Here is a 27,926-nt window from a genome sequence, read left to right on the forward strand (position 1 = left end):
ACAGGAAACTGTCGGCAATAATAGGTGAAAGAGAGTATAGAAACATTAAGAATTTTGTAGTACTAGTATTAGATTTCGTATTTATTTAGCATTTATATTTTATTGAAACGTTTCAAGTGCCTGTGACACAACTCGGGCTGCTCGCGACAGTAGGATATATAACAAGAGCTCATATATCGATTTGCGTGGCTGCGAGCAAAGTTCCTCCTGCTTGCTGCCTCCGCGCAGCAATTTGCGTCACAGCGGAAGAGACATGGCGACGGCAGACGCAAACCGCAGCAGCTAGCTTTACGTTCAGCATCTGCTGCGTATTTCTCGCGCTCCGTGCGTGTATGCACCACTCATCGTCGTGTCATTCGTTGCGTCAACGCTGTCCGCGCATGTGAGTCGGAGAATTCCCTGACAGGATCTCTCGGGTAATTAATTATTCGTACGGTGTCACTGCATTAATCGCATAAATGCACAGTGAGAGGTGAAAAGACGTGAATTCTGACGGCTGTGATTCCGTGCTGTATAGGGGGTAAGCTCTAATATCGACACAACGAATAGTTGTATCTAACTCGAGCACAATACAATATTTATGTGTAAGTACGTTGGTGTGTGCGTGCGCGTGTGCGTGCGTGTGTGCGTGCGTGTCGGTGTGCGTGCGCGCGTGCGTGTGCGTGTGGGTGTGCGTGCGCGTGCTTATGCGTGCGCGCGTGTGTGTGTGTGCGTGCGTATTCGAGCGTATATGTGCGTGTGCGTGCGTATAATGCGTGTGCGTGCGTGTGCGTGCGCGTACATGCTTGCGCGCGTGAGTCACGATATGCTATTATGACTTCATATCTACTTGAACGTCGCTCTGTCTTTATGCATATACCTGCGTAATGTATTCATTCCAGGTAGGTAACCAGAATGACCAAGCTGATGACAACGAGCCAGTTACCGCAGTGGCATAACACCACCGGAACGAATGACTGGCGCAGCATCTGCCACCTTTTGGAACGTTCCATTGCTACTCTCACGGGTGCACCAGCGCTTAACGCCTCCTCTAGAGAGAGCATCAGTGCGCTGGTTAATGGAGCTGGAACATGCCATTTGCAGAAGAACCAATCAGTCAGCAGCCAGCTTGTGAGAAGATTAATCACAGAAGGGGAACGTGAACGCCGCTACAGCAGCGTCACAGGCAGCAGCTTGGCACTGCAGGAGCGCCGAATCGACAGGAATTGGTCGACCAGTGACGTGTCGTCACTGCCAACGCACGACAGGACGCCGCCGTGGTACAAACATCGCGAAAGCTTCGCCTGCCACTGTACCTCGCAGACCGACGTCACGCCAGTCTACCTGACGCCCCTGCAGAGAAAGTCCAGAGAGATCCGAGAGCTGAAGAGTGCACTGATGAAACTCACTGCGGAAGGCGCAAAAATGGAGCGTGAGATCTCCGAGTTGGGAAGCCAGCTAGAGAAGTCGAACCACGCAGACGATATCTATTGCCCAGGTGATTCCAATGTGGGCGTAGATATCCCAGAAAACAACGAGGACATTAGTGGCGAGAATATCAATGCTGGCGCCTCCTCAGATCACAGTGAAATCAACGGAAGCAAACATATTCTACCTCCACCAGTAGAAAGCTCACACGTGTTGGCTGGCCCTTCCTGTGAGAGAAACAGCACCGTGGACAGATTTGGAAGGCTTGATGGAAGAGGCGTAACTGCAGCACAGCAGCTAGAAGAGGAATTGGATGATGAAGTATTCACTCGAGAAGGAGTGGAACTCGGCGAGCATCAAAGCATTTCTAAAGACCTCGACGAGAGCGGTTTCTACGAGGCAGGAATGCTCACCAAAGTCACCGAAGAGCTGCAACACGATGCGAACAAGGTGTGCATGTCGTCTGTAAAGGGCATGCACTCGTGTGACATGGCTAACGGTGACACGAAGGTCAAACCTCTCACCGATGGCATTACGATCAGCACAGAGAACACCCCACTTCAGCACGTGACACAAGATATTTCTATGATGAGCAAGCGTGACACTGTGACAGATTATCTTCAGAACAACTCCAATGATGGCGATAATGACGATGATGGTGACGAAGAAGAAGGCGACGACGACGATGATGACGACGATGATGATTATGCTAGCTTCAAAAGAGGGAATTCTGGGCCAACGTCAACCGCCTCCATTGGCGAAACAGGCAACACCGATTACACATCTGGTATAGGACCTAAAAGCAAAATGGTTATGCAAGATAACGCTGTAGCGCCTACTGTTGACGTCGACAATGCCTTTCTCGAAAAAATAAACAAAACGGCAGAGCAGCTAGACGTCAAGATACAGATGTCGCTGCTAGAGAAAAAGATTCTGGAGATGGAGAGCAACGCGGAGAGTCTGAGAGTGAAGCACGGAGAAGAGATGAGGCAACTCAAGACTAGATTCCTCATGGACATTGACGACGTAAAATCCAGTTACGAGCTGCTAGGGAATGAAGCTAGAATTCGCAACCGGAACGACGGCTCGGCCGCCACCGCTGACACTGCACGGGGTTTCATGGAGATGGTTCACCTCGACGAGGATCACATGAAGATCCTGAGGGAAAACATCGAACTGAAAATCTCCGCCGAGTTGATGACGGACGAGTTAGCCAGCGGCGAGAAATCCGCCAGGGAGCTGCGCAGTCAGCTGGAGTTCACCACCGACGAGCACGCTATCATTAAGGAAGACCACGAGAATCTCACTGCCGAGATGAGCGAAATAAAATCCAAGATGGCCGAGATGGAGACGGAACTGGAAGCGCGCGAGGAATTCCACCAGCAGACGTACCTGGCGATGTACAAGAAGGGTATGAAGGCGGCAAAGTTCGAACAGCAGTGCGAGGCGGTCGACGGCGCGGCGGCGGCGGCGGCGGCGGCGGCGGCGGCAGCACCGGGGAGCTTTGGCGTGTCGCAGCTACTGTACCAGCTCCAGCGCAAGGAGAAAGAACTGATCAAGATGCGCAAGGAGATGTATCGGCGGACGTGGACCGACGCCGAGGTCACGATCGAGTTTCTCAAGGACGCCTTCTTCTATTTCATCACGGACGTCGAGCCGCAGGAACATCTGAACGCCATCGTGACGATACTGCAGTACAGCAGAGAGCAGAGGAAGCGCATGAACAACGCGATAGAAAGCAGCAGCGAGAGCAAACAGAGCGGAAACAAATTTCTCAAACACATCCGGTTGACCAGAAATTCGTGTTCGTAACGTGATTCTCAAACGCGTTATATCGAGTTTATTCGCGCTTCGAGACAGCGTAGGGTATATACAAGTATATGATGGCTCTGGCTCCCGTTCATCGTGATTTATTTAACGTGTTAAGAGTTTATAGAGATCGGCCATGCAAAAATGAATGTAAAATATCATTCTAAACAGGTGTATCATATAAATGTATCATATATCATGATAAATTTTGTGTATCATAAGTGAATCATCATGATACTAGTGTGTTTATTCCGTGCCCAAACGGGCACGGATATATATATATATATAAATGTGATAATTCAAAGTCTATCTTGCAATTTTGGTTTAAAAGATGCCTTCTTATTTAAAAGCGTTCCGTTAACCGAAATCTTGCAGAAAAATGTATTATTCAAGGTTGTGTGCGTGTTTAATACTACTTGCCTATTCACGAATGTAAGAAAAGATGATTCGGGATTGCGTTTCCCTGCAAGCAGCGAGACGAGGGTTGTACGTCACAATTAGCATATACTCCGGCTCATTTCTCGCCGATATGTCGCAGCTGTCCCTCGGGTTAAAACGATAAGCTTGCCACTGTAGAATACTGTTATTAATAAATACTATTGTAACATAGGATCCCAACATAACGTAATTTTATGATTGATTATAATTAAACTGAAATGACGTCGGAGAGCGCGATTTTCCCTTTGAGATTTCCCCTCGGATGACCGCACTCCACGATTTTACCGTTTCTTTATCAGTTTGTTACACGCGTGTGGTAGTCCGTATAGATATCTTCCTATATACACACTAGTGTATGTAGGATATCTATGGGGGCACGCTACGTTGCAAGTGAGTTGCATCGCGGTTATGCGGGAGGATGTATCTTTGTATTGTTGATTCCAAATGTAGGCGGTTGGCACAGCTTGAGTAGACTTCGTAATTGTGCGGGTTGCTGCCAGCAGTATTGATGTTTCTGCCGGATGCTGCGTGTAGACTGTACGATAGCCTTTACCCTTCATCGCGTTACACCTAACATAGGCCTGTATGTGTTGCCATCTTATATACGTGCAATACAAACATCAGCCTGTAATTGCATATCCGTTCTAGATTGTGGCGTACTACGTTACGCGCATTCTAAAGATTGCGTTAGAGTTTGCTTCCTTGACTGCTGCCTTGCAGCCCTTGTGAATCATCGGCATATGTGGTTGTAAATGCATTCTTCTCTAAATGCAGTAGCAGCTATAGAGATTTATATATAACGTAATTGTTTGTTAATACCTGAGTTACCTATTCTATACTATATATTTATGGTGAGCATAATGATAATTCACACGTGATAATATATAAATAAGTGTGTGCGTGCGTGCGCGTGTGTGTAGAATGTACATATAATATATAATTGTAATATATATATGAAAACATATATGCGCAGAAGGAATGCAATTAGTAGAAGGTGCTACACATGTTACCAGGAGTCTATCAATACTCAAGACTCCTGATGTTACGTATTGGCGCGTAATGCAAGTGCTGCAAACGATCCAGGCGCGTTTTCACAGATTAAATTCTGTTTATTTAATCGATAAATTTTTTTTTCTGGATATTTAATCGATTATTTTATTCGACTGAATCTATGTTTGCACGTCTAATGTGCATGCGTATATTATACGCTTCATCTTATCTAGTATTCACTTCAAAAACACTAGTGCCGGTGAAACAACAACCGAGTATTGATGTGTCATGTTATACTATCATACAACTTGCAAACGGCATGTAGGATTTAGATGTACAATTCGATTCCCACGGGACCCATACAGTGCCTTCCACAAACATGTTGGTGGCAACCATGTGTGGCGTTTACTATTCTCTCTGTATTGATTCTAGTTCGAAATCTGATCTGATCCAACACTGATACTTGCTGTGATGTATATAACATTACCGTTGTGGCACGGCTAAATGTGTACATTACTACATTTAATCTGCTATAATTTTCTGCACGTTTTCATACAATCTGTACCGAGTGAACGTGCTGCACTTGAAGATGAAACCTTACTAATCGCTTTTACACTATTATCGTAAATGTCGTGTGCGTGCATGCGGATCCGTTCGTACCTATGTAAGTTCGTGCAACCGTACATTCGTACATGCGTGCGTTCGTACAAGCGTAAACATAAATGTGTATACTGCGTATATATTTATATTATTTGGGAACGTGTAAAAGATGGGAAGGCGTCAATCGACACATCACTGATGTATACTGTGAGTGAATGAAGAAAGCAACATCGAGAAGAGAAGTGCTACGTGATATGTAAAGTTGTAAATGCTGCCTCTGTTAATGCATGTACCACAGGTTAACATTAAATAACTCTACAATTAAAACAACAATTGGACGTGTTATCATTTGAAGTTACGTATTTATTATTTGTCACCTAAAAGGTATGACATCTATCAAGGGAACTGGTTGGTATTTGACGACCTTGTGCCAACATAACGTTATTGCGCCAGTCTGTTTGTCTGCGGATTTTCCCATTTGCCTTTTATAACAACACTCTTTCCTAACACTGACATTCGAAAAATCCTCTGTACATACCTCACAATATTCCTACAAAATGCGCCCTCACAATAGGTCGTGATACGTAATTGAACTACACAATACATCACGTTGAGCCAGTGACATCCAGAAATGCGTCACAGTTTTCACACACTGTTGCTTATACCGGACACAATAACCGAGATCATGGTTTGGCCCCGGATTCATTTTTTTCTGCTAGACAAGCAGTAAACGCTCTGCAAAGATATGCTCATTTCTGGTTGCTGTGCATTGCTACCCTTAAAGAAAATGAATTAATACTGGCACACCCCCGCAGCCACAGATCCCAGGACACAAAAGGACAATAAATATTTTGAAATTTACGCGGAAACATGAAAGCTTGACACAAGATCATCACGGCTCCCCAGTATTACATGCGGACAAATACACATACCAATACCTGCATTCAGCAAAATCAATATCGTGCCTGAATTTTCTCCCGTTTATTTGAATATACTACAATTAATACTCCTAGGTAAGGTATATTTCTCTTTCCAACAACCAGCCAGAGAATGCCAATTCTATGAAAACATGTATGCAATGGAAGCTGTTTTCTGCTTTACAAACTCAAGTCATGTTTCCAACCTTCTCTGACCTCATTCTTTAACATATCACGGCTAAACACACGATAATTCTAAATTATATCCACTGCCAAACATTTCAGTTACGTTTGACGGTTCAGTTATCCTTTGTCGTAGGTGAATATAATCACATTACATTATAACTGCCCATTATAAAGCATGAAAAATCACATGATGTAAATTCCGGTCTTCATTGCGTAAAATTTCAATTGCTTGATATATTCATTAACGAAAATTATGCTCATATCCTTGCCAAGGCAGCTTGTGATAAGCAGGTTTCAGTTACCCAATTCAAACATAGCCTCAATAAAGCTTCGTTCATGTTGAAAACGGCCTTGATGTGATTGACATGACCTCTACCCAGTCTGTTCAGCCGTACCTGTCACCAGTTGCTTACCATTCCATATAGTTTTGTACTGTTCTGGGATTGCATACTCATTCTGAAAGCACAAAACGAAGCATCCAAGTTCAAGAATTACAATTTCAAAGAAATGATTTCATGAAAACCCCAATCCCGATTGTAGCAAGCGCGGTGAAGCACACGGTATTTTTCTTACGTATTCTCCGTCGTCTTGGGGAATGCTGATGTTCATCTCAGAAGACTTGGCAGAAACAATTTCAACGTCCATCGATTCTTTGCTAAGATAGATCTGCACGCCGTCCGTCTTATCGATGACGATAGTTGGCACCTTTCCTGTCACCTGTAACGTTACACACCTTACTAGCAAGAGCGTGTCAAAGTCATCGCTAGAAAGAAAACCGTTTCATGCTGCTCGTCTTTTCTAATCACATCTACAGCATGGTTGGCACACCGATATCAGACATTGAGGTGCAGCCTAGCTTTCTCCATGACAGATACCTGTGCCAGTTGAACGGCTGATGCATGACAGAATTGCTAGTGCTATGTTTCAGGGAAACTGTATCAACTGTAGTGTTAGAGTGTAGCAATATCCTGGTCAAGGCTAGTAATAAAGTTCAGATATAACTTTCTCAACTGCAGTGAAGCAGTTAAGACCACTTGTTACCTGCATGTTCAATCACCCCACTACCATCAAATGTAGCTGTTTGGGACTGTACATACCATAGGTAGGTGCACGAACATATCTATACAACGTATATGTATTTATACAGGAATTTCCCAAGAACTTTATCGCATGTCAGGTGCTCCGGGCCAGGTATTCTGAACTGATCAAGTTCATCTATGTATTAGGGCTGCTTATGACACGTGTAACTGACTGTTAAATTTACTTTTACTTAGTTCCGTTTAATTTTGTGTATATTTATATCAAGAGCTAATAATACCTAGAGTGTACAACGGAAAAACGGGAAAATAGTGCTATTTCACGACTACATTATTCTACTTTGCCTGCGAGTCTAGAATAATTTCATGGTATTGCATTAAGCAGAATTCTTTGCTCTCTACAACAAGACCAACCGCTTGTCAATACGATACTCCTAGGCGGAGATATCGGCTCCTAAACCTCCCCTCCCCCATGCCTTACGCCGCTTCGCATCCACTTTATTCAGCTACCTACACGCGTCTAAGCATTGCTTCGTGAAAGTTCGGTTTTTCCGCGATAACTTTATGAATGAACGGTACTTCGGTTATCATAGGTGACTTTCGGGTGCATCGCCTATGCCCTTATCTTCCATTATCTTTCCTAGCACGGCTAATGCCCGTCGTCATGATGGAGCCGGCTCCATCAAGTTTTTACAACGCAGCTCAGTTACTATATGGTGTAGTAAGAGTACCAAATTTGGGCATGTGACATCAATTATCAGCGCTCCAAGCGGTGACGGAAACTGATAGCCAAAATGCTTAGACGCGTGTAGGTAGCTGAATAAAGTGGATGCGAAGCGGCGTAAGGCATGTGGGAGGGGAGGTTTAGGAGCCGATATATCCGCCTAGGAGTATCGTATTGACAAGCGGTTGGTCTTGTTGTAGAGAGCAAGGAATTCTGCTTAATGCAATACCATGAAATTATTCTAGACTCGCAGGCAAAGTAGAATAATGTAGTCGTGAAATAGCACTATTTTCCCGTTTTTCCATTGTACACTCTAGGTATTATTAGCTCTTGTTTATATATATATAATTATAAACTGAACTGGAAAGCAGTCAATAGCTGCATGTATGTACCTGTAGCTGGGTCCTCTGACAGTTTACAACTTCAGCGGATGAAAGTGCGTTCTCAAACACAAGTCCCACCTTTTTGCACTTATCTGCGTCACATAAAAAATCACATTATAATCATCATAGTGTTGCATATATAAATATTGCTTGCCGTCAACTTCTACACCTAGCATAGTTGCATGCATTTATCATTCATGCTCTGTGATAAATCAGTACTGATTCAGCATCCCCATTATGATGAAACACACAAAAGAAAAATGCATTGCTCATCCACCCATTAGGATTGCTTTTTACTATTTTGTAGTTTGTGATAACTGGCTTTATTGCATGACCAAACAATTTCCCAAGAGATGGTTCAACGTGTTTTTCTAATTGTATTTTGAGGCTAGACACGCAGATACACACAGGACAAAGTATAGGTACACAACCAACTTTCCGGCATCTGGTGGTCCGGAACATCTTTTAGTCCAGCCAAAATATTGAGAAGGTACTTGAAATTCCTGTGACAGCCAGACCACTGTACAGCCACAGATGGCGTTGCATGTAGCGGGTGCTCATTAGAATTGTTTATACTGCATTTGTTGGTGGTGATACCTCGATTTTGGAAGATCCTTAGCGTGAGATTTAAAATGTTGATTAAAAAAAAATTTATTGGTTTAGTTTAGGTTTCTAGCAGTCCAGCTTTAGAGATACGGAAGATGTATAATTAGTAGGGTCTGAGGTATATTGTTGAATTATTATTCTGTGACCATTGTTGGTCTGGCAAAATGGTTAATACAGCAAGGCTTTAGAACCAAGGGGGCCCGGAAAATTGGTGGTGTACTTGTCTTTAGTACAAACTTGCTGATCAAATACATATGCATATATACAACCTTTTAAGCACTTCTTGGAAGAATACGTTTACAACTTTTCAGTATTAAATTCAACCTTAGCTACTACTTTCACTGGTAGCAATACCAAATGATTTCAGAGGAAAAATGCTAGGATAATCAAGCAGGGGTTGCTCATACTGAGACTGAGCATGTAAACATGTGATTAAACTAACACTAACTTGTGTGATCACCAACACACGTATACGCATGCACGCTCGCCCGCACGTGTACACGCGCTCACGCACACACGTACATGCATACACGCACGCGCATGCACACATGCACATACACGTATGCGCGCACACCTACCAAGGGTGATGGAGTTAACTTTGCCCTTGACTTGAACAGTACAATTAGTACAGTTGTAGACATACACGACTTGCTTCAACTCTGTCTTATCAACCACCAAGTTGCTGTTGTCCTTCTGGTTCTCCTGTACAAAGACAACAACAGAATGAATCAGTGTAGTGAAATAAGATGGAGGAGTGCAGATAGTCAGTTGTAAACTTGTGCCCCATGTAGACATACTCGTGTAACGAATGTAGGGGTGCACCGGATCCAACTTTTTAAGTTCCGGCCGGAACCAGAACCGGCCGGAACCAGAACCAGCCAGAACTTGAAAAAAGTTCCGGCGGAACCACCTGGCCGGAACCGGACCTTAAGCTTAAAGTTAAACTTGACAGTTTTAATTGGCCCAGTATTGCGCAAACTCACTCGGCCTGAACAAAATATTATTAGCAGGCACATCACTCAGGCGAGTAGGACAATGTTCATTGTTCTACATGTTCTCATTATGTCTCATGTTCTCATTATGTCACATGTTCTCATGTCTCATGTTATCATGTCTCATGTTCTCGTGTTATCATGTCTCATGTTCTCATGTTATCATGTCTCATGTTCTCATTGTCTACATGTTCACATTTTACATTGTTTTCATTGTTCTCAATGCTACAAAGTTCTAACTACAAGATGGTTGTTAGGTGTATGAATCATCTGCTTACAGTGCATAATTCTGGCATCTTATTCACGAACGAATTGTGTGGCAAAACCTGCATGTTGCAGTATCCATGGTTTTAGTCGATTATTTTCAACTAACAAACAGATGCCATTCCTGTGGCTCTAAGAGTATTTTATTTTAAAGAAACATCAGTTAGGTTCAGTTCAGTTAGTTAGCCGATGTTCAAGTGGCAAACGTTTTCTGGGCAGAATAGTGTGAAGTTGTTAACACTATATTGTCAGCAAGTTGACTCTTTTGACGCTCAACTACATTCAGTGACTGATCTTTTGATCTTAATGACGCTTGTAGCAGAAATGAAATTAGGAAAAAGTTCCGGTTCCGGCCGACTGTTCCTGAAGGGTTCCGGCCGGAACCAGAACTTTGCAAAATTGGGGATCCGGCCGGAACTACCAAGTTCCGGTGCACCCCTAAACGAATGCACGATTAAATGAAACCTATCCCCCTGTTCTTCTCCAGTTCTACCTGAATTAATGAGCTCGGGCGATTATACATCCAGCATATATTAACGACTTTTGTGATAAAAAGTTATTGTAATAACTAAGCAATTTCATTAAAAAAATGGCCTTTATAGTAACCCCCTACTTTTGTAAGTGCCAGCTAATGATCTGTTAATTTCCATTACAATTACAAAGCGGTGAATTATCACGAAGCCTGTTTGTTATAGCAATTTTTTATTTATTTGCATTTTTTATATAATATTGTATTCGTCATTGTTCCTCCTATGTGCAGTCCATTACTGCGACTTACGATCATCCACTTCTTGCCCTCTAGTTCGAAGACAGGTGGTTTGATAGGAGCAGCTACGGCCGGCTTGGCTGCTTCCGTGCTGCGCCCCGCCTTGTAGGGTGTCGGACCAGGCTTGTATGGAGTGGGACCAGCCCTGAGTTCCGTGTTCTTGTGTGTCTGCATGTCGGGTGACACCTTCTTCAGCCCTAAGTAATAGAACGTCGTCAGTCCCAAGTATTACACAGGGTTCGCACGCCAAAGGTAAAACATTTTTGCATGATTTTTACCAGGACCTTTCAAGGACATATACGGTCCATTTTCCAGGACCCCGGGATTTATGCCGGAATACAATCTGCGTACCTTCCGAGTTCCGACCAACAATTAGCGAACAAAATATTGCCTCAAGAAAGTGTTATTGCACCTCAGACAGTAAACAGCACTATATCTTTTGTATATTAAACTTATTAATATCATTGGTAAAATGTGGACACAATTGACATGTGCTCAATGACCTCCCAGTCCTATAAAGACAAATTTTTGAATTTCCATGTTTCTCAAGACCGATACAAACCCTGCAACAGTGTTAATGTTGAACGATTATACTAGTAATGGCAATGACGCTGACAGTGGGGATAATAACGATAATGTGGATGACAGAGAACTCAATGACAATGTTGACATCATGAGAATACTGCCAGTAGTGATGATACTGATGATGGGTTCAAGCTGCTCTATCTGAAGAATACCCTATCAATTAACAACTAACCTGCAGTGATGCCCAGCCCCTTATTGAGGTCGGCAAATAAGGCAGACTTCGCGCTGTCACTAGCATCGGGTGCCGGTGAATCCTGCCACAGAGGTTTCGATGGTGGCGGGGGAGGGGGAGGTGCACCAGATGCTGGCGGGGGGAGTGGGGGAGAGGGAGCCCCAGCACCCGGCTTCGGTGCAATGGTTGGCTTCTCTCCTGCAGCTGCCGCATCGACGCCCTGTAACGATTCGCAATGACATGCGTTACACTCATGATTCCCAAACTGGAGAGGCATGTGCAGCAGTTCCATCAGCAAAGGCCATCAGTAAAACAACAATTTTTGATAACCGATGACTACGAGACTCCGAAATTTTAAGGTCGTCGACGAAAATTATATATGTTAAATTAAGACTATATATATTTATATATTTATACTATGTTCATGGGAATATTTTTCAATAATTTTATTATTTAGTTTTTTTTTCAATAGAAGAATGGCAGCATGAGGGTATGAAAACCATTAAAAATTGAGTGTCGTGTGAAAAGGCTATACAAAATATACTAAAAATATACAATGAAAATGTGTAAATTTTCAAACGAAACATAAAACCAGTACTATTTCTGGACCTTCCATTCACTAAGTACTGACAAATATACTATCCATACACTGGGAACAAACCAGGTGGTGTACGCTTCGTAGAAAAATCTTTCTCAGTGTACACTATTAAATAATCAAAGGCTACTCGGTAGGGGGGCTTGCTTATAATCGATAAATAAATTATTGCTATATCGTTGACACGATTGCTGCATTATCTTCACAATCATTTGCACGGATTGAAATATAATGCGCACATGTGCCTTATAACTGACAAATTCGCAAATCACGTTGCTCGTGGAAGCGCGTTTAGCTTTGCGTGGCATATGCCCCTCGCTTCATTAGCCTTGCCGCAAAGCACTGCAACGGCAACATAAACAGGAAATAAAGTGATCAGCAGAAGTGAAACTAGGTTAGACGCGATGTTAGTACTGGAGTGCGGCCAGTTCGGCGGCCTTCCAACCCGCGCGGGTGCGATTGACTACAAAGTTTGCCGAGGGAGGCAGGCGCATTTGAGACTTCATTGCGATGCCAACTGTCAGCAGCTGCCAGTCAGAGTGACGGACAGAGCAGATTGCGTTTGTGTGGGAGAGACAGGGTGTAACGTCGCCGCAGTTCCGCTGCTCCTGTGTGGCCCACACTCTCGTCATAGCTTGCAATTTCGCTGGTACATAGCCGGATTTTTTTGTTATATCTGTACCTAAATTGATCTCATAAGCTCAACGGATTCACCAACGGGTTCTTTTATAGATGTGCAGAATGTAAAACATGATAGAATACACACACATACGGACGCACGTTACAGATTTACTCATATTTCTGGTATTATTGTCACAGTTCTATGGCATAACCCTTGTTTACAAGCATTTGACGCTAACCTAATTGGAATGCCGCCAATTTCACGGACAGGCTGTTCTGAAAAACGTAATCCAACGACCAAACAGGAGGAATTCAGTAAATTCTATGCTAATATAAAAAAATTCTGCCCTCATTACAAGGCATCAAGAAGAAAAACTGACGTAAACAGACGTTGCTAGATGAGTGTGAATGTAATAGATAACACAGGGTGTGTGAACACCACAGGGGGGAAAAACATTTTTTCCAGAAATTCTCGAGGACGTTCAAGGTCCATTTTCCAGAACCACGGGATTAAACCCAAACGCAATCTTCCAGGACCCTGTAAAACGTCATTTAAAAAACTCCCGGACTTCCCCAGTTACGAACCCCCGACGACAGTGCCAGAACTGGGTGGCCAGAGCAACGCCAGCTTACGGCAAGTCTACGAGCAGACACATCGGATCCAGGGAAGAGAGCTCCTTCCCATTCCTGCCATTCCTACTTACTCTACCGACTTCAAGGGGATTCTCTCCGATTACAGAAAAACAGCCGGGGAGGCTGTTAGTGTTAGCCCGCAGGCGGCAGCGCAGGCACGTGTTGACGCTGCGGACGATAAGTGACGAGGTACACAATGAAGGCGAGGATGGTACCTGCAGCATCCTCACAGACAAGCACAACACACACTATATACGGACACTTGTCACGCACAAAAACACCTGCACGGAATAACACCTGCAATTATCACTGCCAACTTTGTACCAGGGGTGAATGATGACTTGAACGAATGTGTCATTATTCACCCCTTGTTGTGTGAACCTCTCCAGCAGCTATCGCGTGCCTTAAATAAGGGAAGGTTAGGTTCTTATACACATATCACGCAAACCCCCGAAACACGTTATGATCTAAGCTTGGACCTCGCAGTCGCCTGCAAGATGTAGAGAGCCCCGCGCCGCGGGGCCCCCGCCCCCCCCGCCGCCGCGCCCCGCCGCCGCCGCCCCGGCGCCCGCCCCCGCCGCCGCGGCCCCCCTGCAAGATGTTAGGCCTTCCACGCACAGCACAGGGCGTCACATCCACTACCGTCAGCACTGCACACGCAACACGCCACGCACTTCGTCACCACCCCACGCAACGCACACGCAACATCGCACACGCACCACGCACACGCACACGCACACACACACACCACACTTTCAACCCAGTATGTGAAGTGCGCTCAGCGTCCACCCCCCCCCCCTCCCCCCGTCCGCGCCCACCCCACCCAACCCCGGCCGGACGACGCACTGAGTAAAAACTAGCTCTGCTCATTTGGGCACTTCTATCAGCCTCAGCCATAGCTACTAAGAGCAATTTATGCCCAACTCCGAATTTACGTCCCAATCGGCCTCAAGTCCCTCAAGTCTTACTAGAATCCGTGAGTACGAAGTCTATCACTCGAATTTTGACAACCATTCCACAGGCATTTCCTTCCTTTTCAACGCTCACCCATTAATCTTCTACTACCTTAAAGCAATGCTAACACGAATACTTTTGATCACATGTTTTAGCGCTACGTCCGCCGTCCCGACATTCACACTGACCTCTCACCCCAACATCCCCACCCCAAGCATTGCTCAGCTATAAAATCGCTACGACCCATGAACAATAATCCATCTAAGGTCCCATTCAAAAAAACAACCTTAACGATCATTATCCAGCTTTCAGTTCCCACCACAAATAACCCTAACTGCTCCAATTTTGGCGATACCGTACCATACATTTCCGTTCATGCTAACTCTTCATTCACCAAGCTGACTTGGTTCTTCCGTTCCCTCCCGTCGCCACCAGCTGAATCCTCGAATTGCCGGCCGGATGGTAATAATTTTTTTTTTAATCCCTTCCTCATTTAGTCGCGCTTATTCATATCGGCTATAAGTAGTTCTTGCTCGCCTACTAATCCTTGGTTAATGACAGCCAAACGATACCGCCGCGCGCAAAATACTGTCAGACGTTGAAAAACAGGCCGGCGCACTGCTGGTATCTATCAGGAACCCCCTCTGGAAATCAATAAGTGGCCTATATAAGCAATACATGGTTCCCTTATAATATGATAGGCAGATAAAATCAAATCAATCCTGCCTGATAAGCATGTATATATCTTCGTTTCCACTTATACATGAAAGCACGTAGATCACCAAGTTGATATAAAGTCAATACGCTGTTGATCTTGCACAATAATATATTCATCATACTTACTGACAAACAGCGCCCACCGAGACCCCAACAACAGCTCCGGTCAGATATAAATCCGCTGAAATCTTCATAACCCAGCCCAGTTATGTTTTAATTTATCACTTTATTGTCCTTGTTGCATTAGACAACAACGATCTCCGTAGGACCTTTAATAGACAACATTATAGTTACTGTTGCTTCTTCACCAACAAAAACCTGGTCTTAAGCAAACGATTTTTGCATCTTGCTGGCCTTAGCCACGCAGTCCCGCCTCTCGTTACTATGCCTTTTTTTCTTTGTATTATTTCCCCTTTGACATCAAACGAAATTAAGCTAATGCAAAATATACTCAATGCGGTTGGTATAAGCACGTTGCGAGTTGTGAGTGCTATCCCTGCAACCACCATCGATATGTCTACATGAAGATTCTCTTTTTCCTGATAGGGTGTGTTTGCTCTTTAGGTGAGTGGACACGCCCGAGTTTGCACAGAAGACTAAACCCTGTTTTGTTGTAATTGAGGCGTATATATTTTACAACATATCCTGCGACAGAATTGCTGTACCTGCTTCTGCCGGTCTGAGATTGGTTATCAACTATGCGTCCAACCTGCGTTTGAAAGCTGTTTGCGGCCCTCTTTTGAATCACTGGAAGAATCTTCGACAGCTTGGTCTCACTTTCGGAGCTAGACAGGATCACTCTGGTTAAATGGATTTATTAGGTTAGGATAATAGTTGTTTACGGTGTCAGGCATATACAAAGGAACTTAGTCATTATTTGGGAATATCGCCCGGTTAGGTTAAGGAGTACAGTGTTATGCGGTTAAGTAATTTGGGTTGATGGTAGGTTACCCAAGAGGTCTAGGCTGGAAGGGCTGATATATGGTTATCGGTTAGAGTTAGTGGTTATGGTTAGTCTCAGTATGAAACAGTGTCATTCAAAAGGCAATAAATGTGCTATTGCCACTGAAGGGATTGACAAAAAGTGCTAGGTCCTAATGGCTTACACTTAGCAGTTTAGAATGTTAGAGTTAGAAAGGAAATGGTTGAGGATTAGTGTGATTTGGGGATAGGGAAAGATGTTAATGTTTAGTGTATTCGGACAGGGTACATGTTAACGATAGCGATTATGGTTAAGTTCAGGGATATTAGTTAGGGATAGAGAGCAGATATATGGGTTACAGTTCAGGATTCAGGGTCAGGTCAAAGCCGTTAGTGGCGAAGTAGGTGACAGTGTTAGGTTTCAGGAATTAGGGTACAGTTCAGGTTAAGGGGTCAGGGTTAAGGGGTTCAGGGATCAAGGGCGAGTGTTAGGTTTCAGTGATTCCCATGTCAGGTTAGGGTTAGGGCAGTGGCTTAGGTTAAAGTCGGTTTAGGAATTAGTGTGAGGTTCAGGATTAGAGTCAGGAATTCGGTGTTAGTTCAGGGTTAGTGCAGCAGTAATAGTGTGTCAAGAGAGCGCTATAGGGTTCACGAGGTAGGGGTATGTACTCTCAGTATCTAAGGGTCAGCAAGTTGGAGTTACGTTCAGGGTTTTATGGGTCAGGGTTAAAGTTTCATGGTTAGGGTCAGGGTGTAAGTTCAGGATTAGGTTTCAAGGGTTTATGTGGTTCAGGGTAAAGTTCAGGGTTAGGTATAATGTCAGGTTTAGGTTCAGGGTTAAGTTCAGGGTTAGGAATAGGGTCAGGGTTAACGTTCAGAGTTATAGGGATATCCGGGCCTCACCGTTAGGTTTTCAGGGGTTAAGTGGTTAGGGTTAATCGGTTCAGGGTTACCAGGCCAAGGCGAATCCTGAACTCTCTTCCGCCGGTATCCCGCTCATCGCAATTTCCGATGTATTTCAGCCATTTTGCTACGCATACTTGCCTTTTTTATGGAATTCTTGCATTATTGTTTGTGCGAGCAGCCTCTTGCGATGATGTAATACGGATAACTATACATGTTTACATATTCTACTTTTATTCTCCCGGGCCTGCCCTTTGCACCCCCGCCAAGAAAGCCGTACGTTACCCGATTGTTTTATTGATTGTTTAACAACCTATTCAACGGCCAAGATGACTTTTCTAAACCAATTTCCTCCGCACTGCCCCCCTTCCCCGTCCCGTACATTCAATCCAATAACTGGCCGCCTCCAGGCACGTATCACACCAGCCCACGCCCCTGTGCTCGGCCGCTTGTGTCGCTCTCCGCCGGGTCTGCTTTTCTTCCGCGACCTTGTGATAACTCATAACACGTGAGGAATGTCGTGCGTCGCGCAGGAGTCCGCGATCAGCCGCCCTTCACAAATCTGCTAGAACTGTAATTCATACAATGTTTGGATTGATATATACGTAAGGATAACCACAATTTGAATTAAAGTTCTAGATCAATTATTTTTACCTCGCCAACATGGGCGATCCAGCTTTAGTCTTTCAACGTTCGCCCGGCGCCGATATTATTTTCACTCGACATTGGCGAGCAAGGAGTGCCAAAGCTTGCGCGACGGCCCAACCGCTGTTTTAACACGCTGCGGGCAGCGTGCAGAATCAGCTAGTGGTGGGTCCCCCCTAGCGCTTAAGCTACGCTTGTGGGCTTCGTCACAGCCCGACACGTGTAATACACGTCCAAACTTGCTAATAGCAAATTTATCCAAATTGCTTGCAAAAATTTATTATGTATAGCACATTTAAATATGCAAATTTTTTGGCTGGATAATTGTTCCTGTTTAGGGTCAAGGGCTTAAGTTCAGTCAGGGTTAGGTTATTCAGGTTTCAGGGTTTGTGTACGGTGTTAGAGAATAAGCCCGTTAAAGTGCATTACGCCAACCCCTTTCAAATAGTAAAAGTATCAAAAATTATCCACTTTTTTCAGACAAAAATGTTAATGATCATGTTCACTTCTATGGTTTAAATTGCTGCATTAGGCGTGTTCACTATATCACAAGAAATAACCGCGAGGCTAATCGCGTATGAAATGGTATAGTTGGTCGTTGGTTCACAACATTGGCGAATTTCACTAATCGCCGAGTCGGAATAATTCTATTTATATCCGCATCCTACTGCCCGCGCATCGCTCACTGCACGGATGATGCTCACTGTGCATGCTCTACTGCTCAGCTTCGCTTGGAATGATGGGAAATAGAAAATACCGGGTTATTTTGCGAGAAGCGTTCTACACCTTTTTACCTTCTTCCTTTTACTACGCTAAATAATCGTTGCTAATTCCAAATAATTTGCGCAGTCAAAAGTGCGATTTTGGAGCGCGATGCCTCCTGATCGCGATTATTGAGTGATGTAATTATTCGTTGCAGCTTTGTAATTGTAATAATTCTCGGTTATTTTTCGTGATCCGATGTCATAAAACCTGGGATTTCATCCTCGCTTATTCGGTCGCCGCAGTTGGAACGCGTCTATTATTTTTTTCCCCTCATTTGGCTATTCCCTCCGTTTCGATGTGAACAAACACTCGGGTTGACTCATACACCTAGCCCATAGCCAAGTATTTAATGTCGTGATCAATATTATAATTTCTAAATCGCAGGTTTTTTTTGGATTTTTTAACTTAGTTGAGATCTTATCAGGCAAGAATTCTTAAGAATACATTGTTAGTTAACCGGTTAGTATTACTTCTTCTATGTATACCAGAAATTGCAACAACAATTTTACAAATATACACCATAGAAAATTCGTGACGTTGTCAAGTTAAGGTTAGCTTCAGGGTTAGAGATAAGGTAAGGTCCCACGCGAACTGATGCATCGAGAATCAACACAGCGACAGATTCGCTGCGCGTGTGCAGCCGACGACTATATTTCTCTACACGCTCAACGTAGACTGACACCGTAGGTCAACAGAACCTGTGGGTCTCAGCCACGCAGGCTTTTCTGGGGGCCAGTCTATGCTTAACAGGCGGCTGCCAGTGGAACGTCACTCGTTAGTGATTCACCCACCCGCTGCTCGTCTCAACACTGCGCGTGTTTTTGCTTTGAGACCGGTCTCCTGATGCGCACCCCCCCCCGCATCCTCCTCCTCCTCCTCCCCTCCCTTCACGCCGTCAGCTGCGCAACCTGTCACAGCCCGTTGAAACGAATGTTTTTTTGTTGGCCGTGGCTTCGGAAAAACGCCGCCCCAAATATCCACGACCACCAGATGAAGTCGACCTTACACCCATCCACTAGACGCCCACCACCACGGCCCGTGCGTGCGCCCGCCCGGCCGCCCACTCTTGCTTTGTGTGTCTATTTATTATCTGATGACAAACCCCCCAGCAGGCCTCGAACTCGACCCTTCTTCGCTCTCCCTCTGCGCGCGCGTGTGTATTGGAAACATCTTGGATCACGGAGTAACCCGAAAAACGTGTTGCGCGTAGTAGCGGACGCGCGCGCGCGGAAGGTGCAAGATGTTCGCGTTGCCGCACTTTCACTACACGACGTGTCGAAAACTAGCGGACAGTAAATCCAGCCGAACAATCTGACGTGTTAATGAAACGCATGCGATGTAATGACAGTGTAGGGATGCCTACGGGGAGAGGGGAGGGGAAGGATGGGAGGAGGGGGAGAGGAGGAGGAGGAGTGAGGAGGGGGAGGAGGAGGGGAGGAGGGAGGAGGGGAAGAGGGAGGAGGAACCCGTCCCCCACCCCACTCCAACCCCGCCGACGACGCACTGATAAACTGCTCTGCTCTTCTGCACTTCTATCAGCCTCAGCCATAGCTAACTAAGAGCATTAGCCCAATGTGATTACGTCCCACGCCTCCAAGTCCCAATTTACTAGAACCTTGAGTACTAAGCTATCATGAATTTTGACACCATTCCACAGGCAACCTCATCCCATTATCTTCTACTACCTTTAACCAATGCTAACACGTACTTTGATCACAGTTTAGCGCAACCGCCGGCCCGTCCGACATTACCAGGACCTTCCGCACCAATCCACCAAGATTTCTAGCTAAAATCACTACGACCATGAGCAATAATCCACTAAGCCGTTCAAAAACAAACTTTATCGATCAAACTCCAGCTTCAGTCCACCACATAACATAACTGTAATTTGCGACGACCATCAGTTGCGTGCATGCTAACTTTCATCACCAAGCTACCTCGTGTGAAAGCGATTCCCGATTTCCGGCCGATGGTATAATTTTTTTTTACTCCTCATTAGGGTATTATACGCAAAAGCTTGCTCGCCTTACTATCTGGTAAAAAGGCCAACGATCCGCCGCGCCAAAATACTGTCAAGGACGTGAAAAACAGCCGGCGCACTGCTGGTATCTACAGGAAGCACCGGAAATCAATAGTGCCATATAGCAATATCATGGTTCCTATAATATGATAGCAGAAAATCAACAATCCTGCCTGATAAGCATTTATTTATACTTCGTTTCCACTTAACATGAAAGCACGTAGAAGCAAGTTGATATAAAGTCAATCGTGTTGACTTGCACAATAATATACACATACCACTGAAAACAGCGCCAGAGAAAAACAGCTGCAGATATGAAATGCTGAAGGTTTCAATAACAGCAGATGTTTAATATAACTTTTGCATAAAAAAGCATTTCGAGGGGACTTTAAACAAGCAAGTACGTCTTTTACAACAAAAACTGCAGCACGATTTTGCATCTGCTGCTTAGCAACGCAGTCGTTGTTACTAGTCTGAATCTTTGCACAAACGAATAAGCTAATGCAAATATTACCGATGCGGAGGTGTACATGTGTGCGAGTTGTATGCATCTGCAACACACGTACACAGAAGATTCTCGAACGATTTTCACAGAAATATGTGTGTTGAGCGAAATTACAACAATCATTCAAAATTGTGTATGCTTCCCGTCTGAATGGTTATCAACACGCAACTGTTTGAAAGTGTTTTCTGCCTTTGAACCTGGAAGGCATTCTCGACAGCTTGCCAGCTGTTCGGGCTAAGGATAGGGTTAAGGATATGTTTAGATATAGTGTTACGGTCAGGATATAGGTCATATTTAGGGATAGGGTTAGGGTTAGATACAGTGTTACGGTTAGAATTTGGGTTATGGTTAGGAAGAGGGTTAGGCTGAAGGTGATATATGGGTTACGGTTAGATTTAGGGTTATGGTTAGATCAGAGAAACAGTCATTCAACAAAAATATGTATTGACATGTGTATTGACAAAAAGCTTAGGGCTAGGCTTACACTTACAGTTAGTGTTAGAGTTAGGGTTTGGGTTAGTGTTTGGGATAGGGAAAGAGTTAATGTTAGTGTTCGGGATAGGGTAAGCGATAGCGTTATGGTTAAGTTCAGGGATAAGGTCAGGGATAAGTACAGGGATAGGGTTAAGTTCAGGATTAGGGTCAGGTTCAGCGTTAGGGGCAAGGTTAGGGACAGTGTTAGGTTCAGGATTAGGGTCAGGTTCAGGGTTAGGGGCAGGGTTAGGTTCAGGATCAGGATAGGCGTCAGCCGTTAGTTCAGGGTGAGGGTTAGGCTTTAGGTCCAGCCGTTGAGGGTCAAGCGTTAAGTTCAGCGCGTCCAGGGTTACGCTTCAGAGTCAGGGATACGTTCAAGCTTAGTCAGGTCAGGGTTAGGTTTCAGGGTTAGGGTTAGGTTAGAGATAAGGTTAAAGTGATTACGTCACCGTAAATAGTAAAAGTAAAAAAATTATGTCCACTTTTTCACAAAATGTAAGTGACTATGTTCACTTTCTATGTTAAATGCGCACTTATACTCCTATCTTTGCTATTCGTCGATCGTGCAACAACACTCGTGACTCAACATAGCGCCCATAGCAAGTAGTTAATGTCGTGATCAATATATCAAATCGCCCAGGTTTTTTTGGATTTTTAACTAGTTGAGATCTTATCAGGCAAGAATCTAAGAATACATTTAGTACCCGTTCAGTGAGTAGTTACTTTTCATGCTAAAAGAAATTGCCAAACAAAAAGGTTTACAAATATACACCATAGAAAATTCGCTGACGTTGAGCAAGTTAAGGTTAGCTTCAGCGTTAGAGCATAAGGTACGGTCCCACGCAAACTGAATGCAATCGCAGAATCAACACAGCCGACAGATTCGCTGCGCGCTGTGCCAGCGCACGACTAGTATTCCTCTACAAGTAGACTGCACACCGTACGTCACAAACCTGTGCGGGTCTCCAGCACGCAGCTTTTCTGGGGCCAGCCTCTATGCTTACAGGTGGGGCGGCTGCCAGAAGGCGACGCTCACCTCCGGCGGTACCCGTGTAGTGATACAGTGCTGGCGTCTCAACACTCGGCCGCGTGTTTTAGGCCTGTGCAGACCGGTCTGCCGTGATGGCGCACCCCCGCCGTGCATCCTCCTGCCTCCCCCGTCCCTCCCTTCACGCCGTCGACGCTAGCGCATACCCTGTGCACAGCCCTGTTGAAACGAATGGTTTTTGTTGCCGCTGGACTTCGGAAAAACGCCGCTGCCATAAATATCCCAACGGCACCACCACGCGATGAAGTCGACCTACACCACCACTGAGACGCCCACCATCACGGCCGTCGTCGCGCGCCGCGCCGCCGCCCACTCTTCTTTTTGTGTCAGTATAGTTATCGATGATCAAACCCCCCAGCAGGCCTCGAACCTCCGACTCCTTCATTGCCCTCTCCCTCTGCCGCGGGGGATCCCGCGGCTGTAGTCCTCTGGAAACATCTTGGATCACGGGAACCCGAAAACGTCGCTTGCGCGTGCGTACGTACGCGGCACGCGCCGCGGCGCGCGGACAGGTGCAATGTATGTTCGCCGGTCTGCCGCCGCTAGTTCACACACGACGTGTCGCAAACTACCGCGGACAGTAAATCCAGCTCGGAGTCCCCGAAACAATCTCCAGCGTCGACTTAACTTGGAAAGCGCGAGTGCGATTAATGACAGTGTAGGGATGACCTACCGGGAGAGGGGAGGGGGAAGGATGGCGTAGGCAGGGGGAGAGGAGGAGGAGCGAGGCAGGGTGAGGCAGCGGAGCGAGCGCAGGGAGGCAGGCGAGGCAGGTGAGGAGGGCAGAGCCGAGTCGCACACACCGAAGCTTGGTTTTAGCTGTAATTCTACTTCGGGAAACCCATCGCCGAGCAGCACGCAAGCTCACTACTCGCAAGCACACTGCACCATCCCACAAAACGCAAGGCACACTCCGCACGCCACAAACGCCAAGCACACTCACATGCCACAAACGCCAGCACACTCACATGCACAAACCAAGCACACTCAACACGCACAAACGCAAGCACACTCGCACGCACAAACGCAAGCACACTCGCAAGCACACTCGCACGCACTAACGTGTACGGTACGATAAACACACGCACGCGTACACATGGGGGCACACTGGCACGGCACTACCACACACAAGTATCAAGAGTCCATAATAGAAAACTTTATTTTATTTTATTTAATTTTCTATTATGGACTCTTGCAAGTATGCACCCCATACACCCACACACAGCAGCCACGCATACACGCATGTCACACGCATATGCACACAACGCTTGCACGCACACAACCATGCACGCACACACATGCACACAACGCATACACGCACATGACACATGATGATGCATCTAACACAAGAAAGCACGCATTCTATACATGGGACTCTGACCATGCATACGTGCAGTGCCACAAATAATGTGCACATAAGCCTATACCACACCCGACGTCACACGGCCACACTAGTATCACACTAGTAGTAGTGAATCACATCGGCCAGCTAGTATTTAGTTGTGCCTATTTACACAACTCTCTATTTTAGCCATGCTAGAAGTTTCATTGAGCTGATTGCGGCTAGATTACACCCTGTAACAACAATTTCCTATCGGGCTAATCACAACAAGTAAACGCATAGTGACCTAGTATTGCTTACAAAGCAAATGCGAATTATAGTTGCATCTGTGCAGCAACTGGACGAATAAACAGTCTTATAAAAGCACACACGAGTAGGCTCAAAGTTCATGCCGCATGCAAGTATCACACCACCTAGTTAAAATTACAGCTGCACGAAATCATGCCAACAACCACCACTAGAGGGCACCCGCTACAGAAATGGCTAAGCAAAATGATTTCCTATGCCCAACAAACTGGTGGGGGTGGGGTGGGATGGTGGGCTTTCATGGCAGGAAGACTGATGTTTACCAAACCCAGGAGCCACGCTGTTGTTAGCTTCTAACGTTCTCAGCGATAACAACTGACTCTACCTCACCCCCGCCCTCTTCCTGTTCTCTGTCCCTACCACTCCCGCTCGCTGTACTCTCCGCCTATCTTTTTTACACCCACTACTGTCTCTGTTCTCTGCCCACTAACTAACTTCCCCAATCTCTCCCCCATTCTCTATACCTACCTCCCCCCATTCTCTACACCTACCTCCCCCCACTCTCTTTCTCTTTCCGTGTGTTCTCTGCCTCTACCCCTGCCCGTTTCTCTCTCGCATTTTCTGCCCTACCTCTCCCCATTCTCTCCCTTTACCTGTTCTCTGCCTGTAGCTCGCTCGCTCACTCACTCACTCACTCACTCACTCACTCCTCACTCAAACTCACTCACTCACTCACCAGCTCACTCACATCACATCACCACTCACTCACTCAACGTCAACTCACGATCACTCAACTCACAGTCACTCACAATCACTCACTATCACTCCTCAGCGTCACTCACGTCACTCACCACTCACCGTCACTCACTCACTCACTCACATCACTCACCACGGTCACTCACTCACTCACGTCACTCACTCACTCAACTCACATCACTCAGCCACTCACTATCACTCACTCCACTCACTCACTCACTCACTCACTCAAACTCACCAGCTCACTCACTCACTCTCACTCACTCACCACGTCACTCCTCACTACAATCGACTCACTCACTCACGTCACTCACTCACTCACCATCACTCACATCAACTCACTCACATCACTCGACGTCTCACTCCCTCACTCCTCACTCACTCACTCACACACATCAATCACTCACTCCTCACTCACTCACTCACATCTTTCTCTCTCTCTCTATCCTCTCTCTCTCTCTCTCCTCTCTCTCGTCATGTCACATTCCTCCTCTCTCTCTCAATTTTTCCTCTCTCTCTCTCTCTCTCCTCTCTCTCTCTCCCTCTCATGCGATCTCGCTCTCTCCTCGCTCCTGTTCCCTCTAAACCTATCTCCTAAATGCCCCACCCGTTTTCGACCCTTACATCTATCCCCCCTCTCTCCCCATCTATCCCCCTTGTGCTCGATCCCTACCTCTCTCCCCTCTCTCCCCATCTATCTTACCCTTACCTCATCCCGCTCTCTCCCCATCTATCAGCCCCTGACCGATCCCTACCTCTCTCCCCTCTCTCCCCATCTATCCCTGCTAGGCTTACCCCAACCTCTCTCCCCCTCTCTCCCCATCTATCCCCTTGTGCTCGATCGCATCTATCCCTGCTTACCCCACCTCTCCCCCTCTCTCGCACCACTACCCCCTTTGTGCTCGATCCGCTAGCTCTCATCACCCCTCTCAAGTCCCCACTATCTCCTGCTTAACGCCAACCTCTCTTTCCCTCCTTCTCGCCAGATCTAATCCCCGCTGCTTCCCCAACCTCTCTTCCCCCCCTCTCTCACCCATCCTATCCGCTGCTTTACCCCAACCTACAATCTTCCCCTCTCTCCCCATCTATCCCTGCTTACCCCAACCTCTCTTCCCCTCTCTCCCCATCTATCCCTGCTTACCCCAACCTCTCTTCCCCTCTCTCCCCCGCCATTTTATCCCTGCTTACCCCAACCTCTCTTCCCCCTCTCCTCACCCATCTTATCCTGCTACCCCAACCTCTCTCCCCTCTCTCGGCTCTCACCACATATCTATCTCCCTCTGTTTCTGACCCCGTACCTTGGGATTCCATGTCACGCCTGTTGTGTAATGTTGCTTCACGTAGGCTTGCAGTTCACCGAGGGCCAGCATCCATGCTCTCGTCCATGTCACGTGCTCCGCATCCCTGCAAGCGAGTGCAACGCAAATAGGATTCGTGATGGCTTTTTCTTTCTAGGTAATAGCCTCACACAACTAGAGAAGACGAAGTCGAACATGAACCATTGTATTCGGGGAGGGGTGAGGGAACCCTGATTGCATAAAAATACATGCTTTGATTACATATTTGATACATACATTATAGATTGTGAAGAGAGCATTAGTCTTTAAAGTGTGTTACAGTGTACCCAATACGCCGGGCTGTAACATTCTAATAAATACACTGTAACACAGCAGATTATGAGCTGAGATCTATAGCGGCGTTTACACGGCATTTCATTGCTTATTAGGTTCCGTATCTCGGAAATCAGGTATTTCATCGAGATTCGGTATTTATACAAAGTAGTAACTCAAACTACCGTACTTTATCGAGCGTTTACACGAACAATAATTCCGCATTAAAACAATTCAGAGCTTAGTTGGCTGTGACAAATATCACAGAACAGCCTGTCCAAGCACTGAAATAACGTTTACGAACCAGATGAATTTCCGCATTAACAATTCGGAAGCTTAGTTGGTGTGACCAAATTTATTTCTAGGCAAACAGTGTCAAGGCACTGAATAACGTTTACACGCAGATAATTCCGTATTTTATTTTAACAATTCGGTAGCTAGCTGGCGGCGAATGAATTATTCCGTGCTTATTAAGCTGCGCGTATTGTGTTAATCCTCCGAATCTAATACACGCCACCAAATATCCGCCTAAGTCTCGAATTATTTAATCGTGTAAATGCTAAATACGAAATCTAATCCACCGTGTAAACGCCGCTTATATATATATAATAATAATAATAATATATATTATATAAGCTGCGTTCACACGTAACACGGCCCTAGGCGTTGGTACGTACTTCCTTAGTTGTGCAATTCGGGCTAAAATGCGTTCACAAGAACGAAGAATAACACGAGATTCGAGCTTAAACGCTAGCTAGGTATAATATAGATCTGTACCCGTCGACAGTTCACACGCTAACCAACTCGTGCAGCGAACGGGTAGCAGTCCTAGGTTAGACCGCTTCAGTTTCGCCAATTCGAATGCGGTCACATACGACAACAATACGCGGCCACGTGGTGCGAAATAACGCAACTTAGTAAAGGGGCAGGAGCAATCGCGGCTTAACAGCCGGGCTAAAGCAAGCCGCGTATATTTTAGAGCGGGTGAACGCTAAATACGGAACTAAAATCCTCCGTTGAACGGCGCTATAAATATATATTAATATATATATAATATATGCCTACCCAGTGCCACGGCCATTACAAGAAATTCCAAGGCCGCAGTGAATGATGCAGTTGCAAAGCATGATCAACAATCGTGTGAACCTTGCTAAGCAATGTCTCACATGTATTACAGGGGTAGTGAAATGAACTTGTGAACAAGGGAGTCTTGTCTGGGCATTCATTCTGAGTTCAAAAACTAAAGATATTAACAATACACGCATGTGCTTATTGAAAGATTTCATGCAGTTGCA

The 27,926-nt window shown here is 45.5% G+C and overlaps 2 protein-coding genes across 2 annotated transcripts in view; one reads left to right on the forward strand and one right to left on the reverse strand.

Moving 5' to 3' along the window:
• Positions 1-256: 256 nt before the first annotated feature.
• Positions 257-3,461, forward strand: LOC106805108. Its single transcript, XM_014806588.1, has 2 exons — positions 257-416; positions 882-3,461. The coding sequence occupies exon 2, from the start codon at positions 895-897 to the stop codon at positions 3,217-3,219; it is 2,325 nt and encodes a 774-aa protein (XP_014662074.1). The 5' UTR covers positions 257-416; positions 882-894; the 3' UTR covers positions 3,220-3,461.
• Positions 3,462-5,586: 2,125 nt separating this feature from the next.
• The window catches only part of LOC106805119 (adenylyl cyclase-associated protein 1-like), a 24,516-nt gene continuing 2,176 nt past the window's right edge, over positions 5,587-27,926 (reverse strand). The window contains exons 4-10 of the mRNA XM_014806601.1: positions 26,320-26,425; positions 11,877-12,096; positions 11,132-11,316; positions 9,676-9,799; positions 8,501-8,583; positions 6,921-7,064; positions 5,587-6,803 (exon numbers count right to left, since the gene is read on the reverse strand). Of these exons, the coding sequence (XP_014662087.1) occupies positions 6,720-6,803; positions 6,921-7,064; positions 8,501-8,583; positions 9,676-9,799; positions 11,132-11,316; positions 11,877-12,096; positions 26,320-26,425 (946 nt within the window). The 3' untranslated portion in view covers positions 5,587-6,719. The remainder of the gene's footprint in view (positions 6,804-6,920; positions 7,065-8,500; positions 8,584-9,675; positions 9,800-11,131; positions 11,317-11,876; positions 12,097-26,319; positions 26,426-27,926) is intronic.

Source organism: Priapulus caudatus, unplaced genomic scaffold (genome assembly GCF_000485595.1).
Source record: "Priapulus caudatus unplaced genomic scaffold, Priapulus_caudatus-5.0.1 Scaffold100, whole genome shotgun sequence".
NCBI classification, from domain to species: domain Eukaryota; kingdom Metazoa; phylum Priapulida; class Priapulimorpha; order Priapulimorphida; family Priapulidae; genus Priapulus; species Priapulus caudatus.

Coding starts and splice junctions, on each gene's coding strand:
- LOC106805108 (XM_014806588.1), top strand. CDS start 895: ATGACCAAGCTGATGACAACGAGCCAGTTACCGCAGTGGCATAACACC.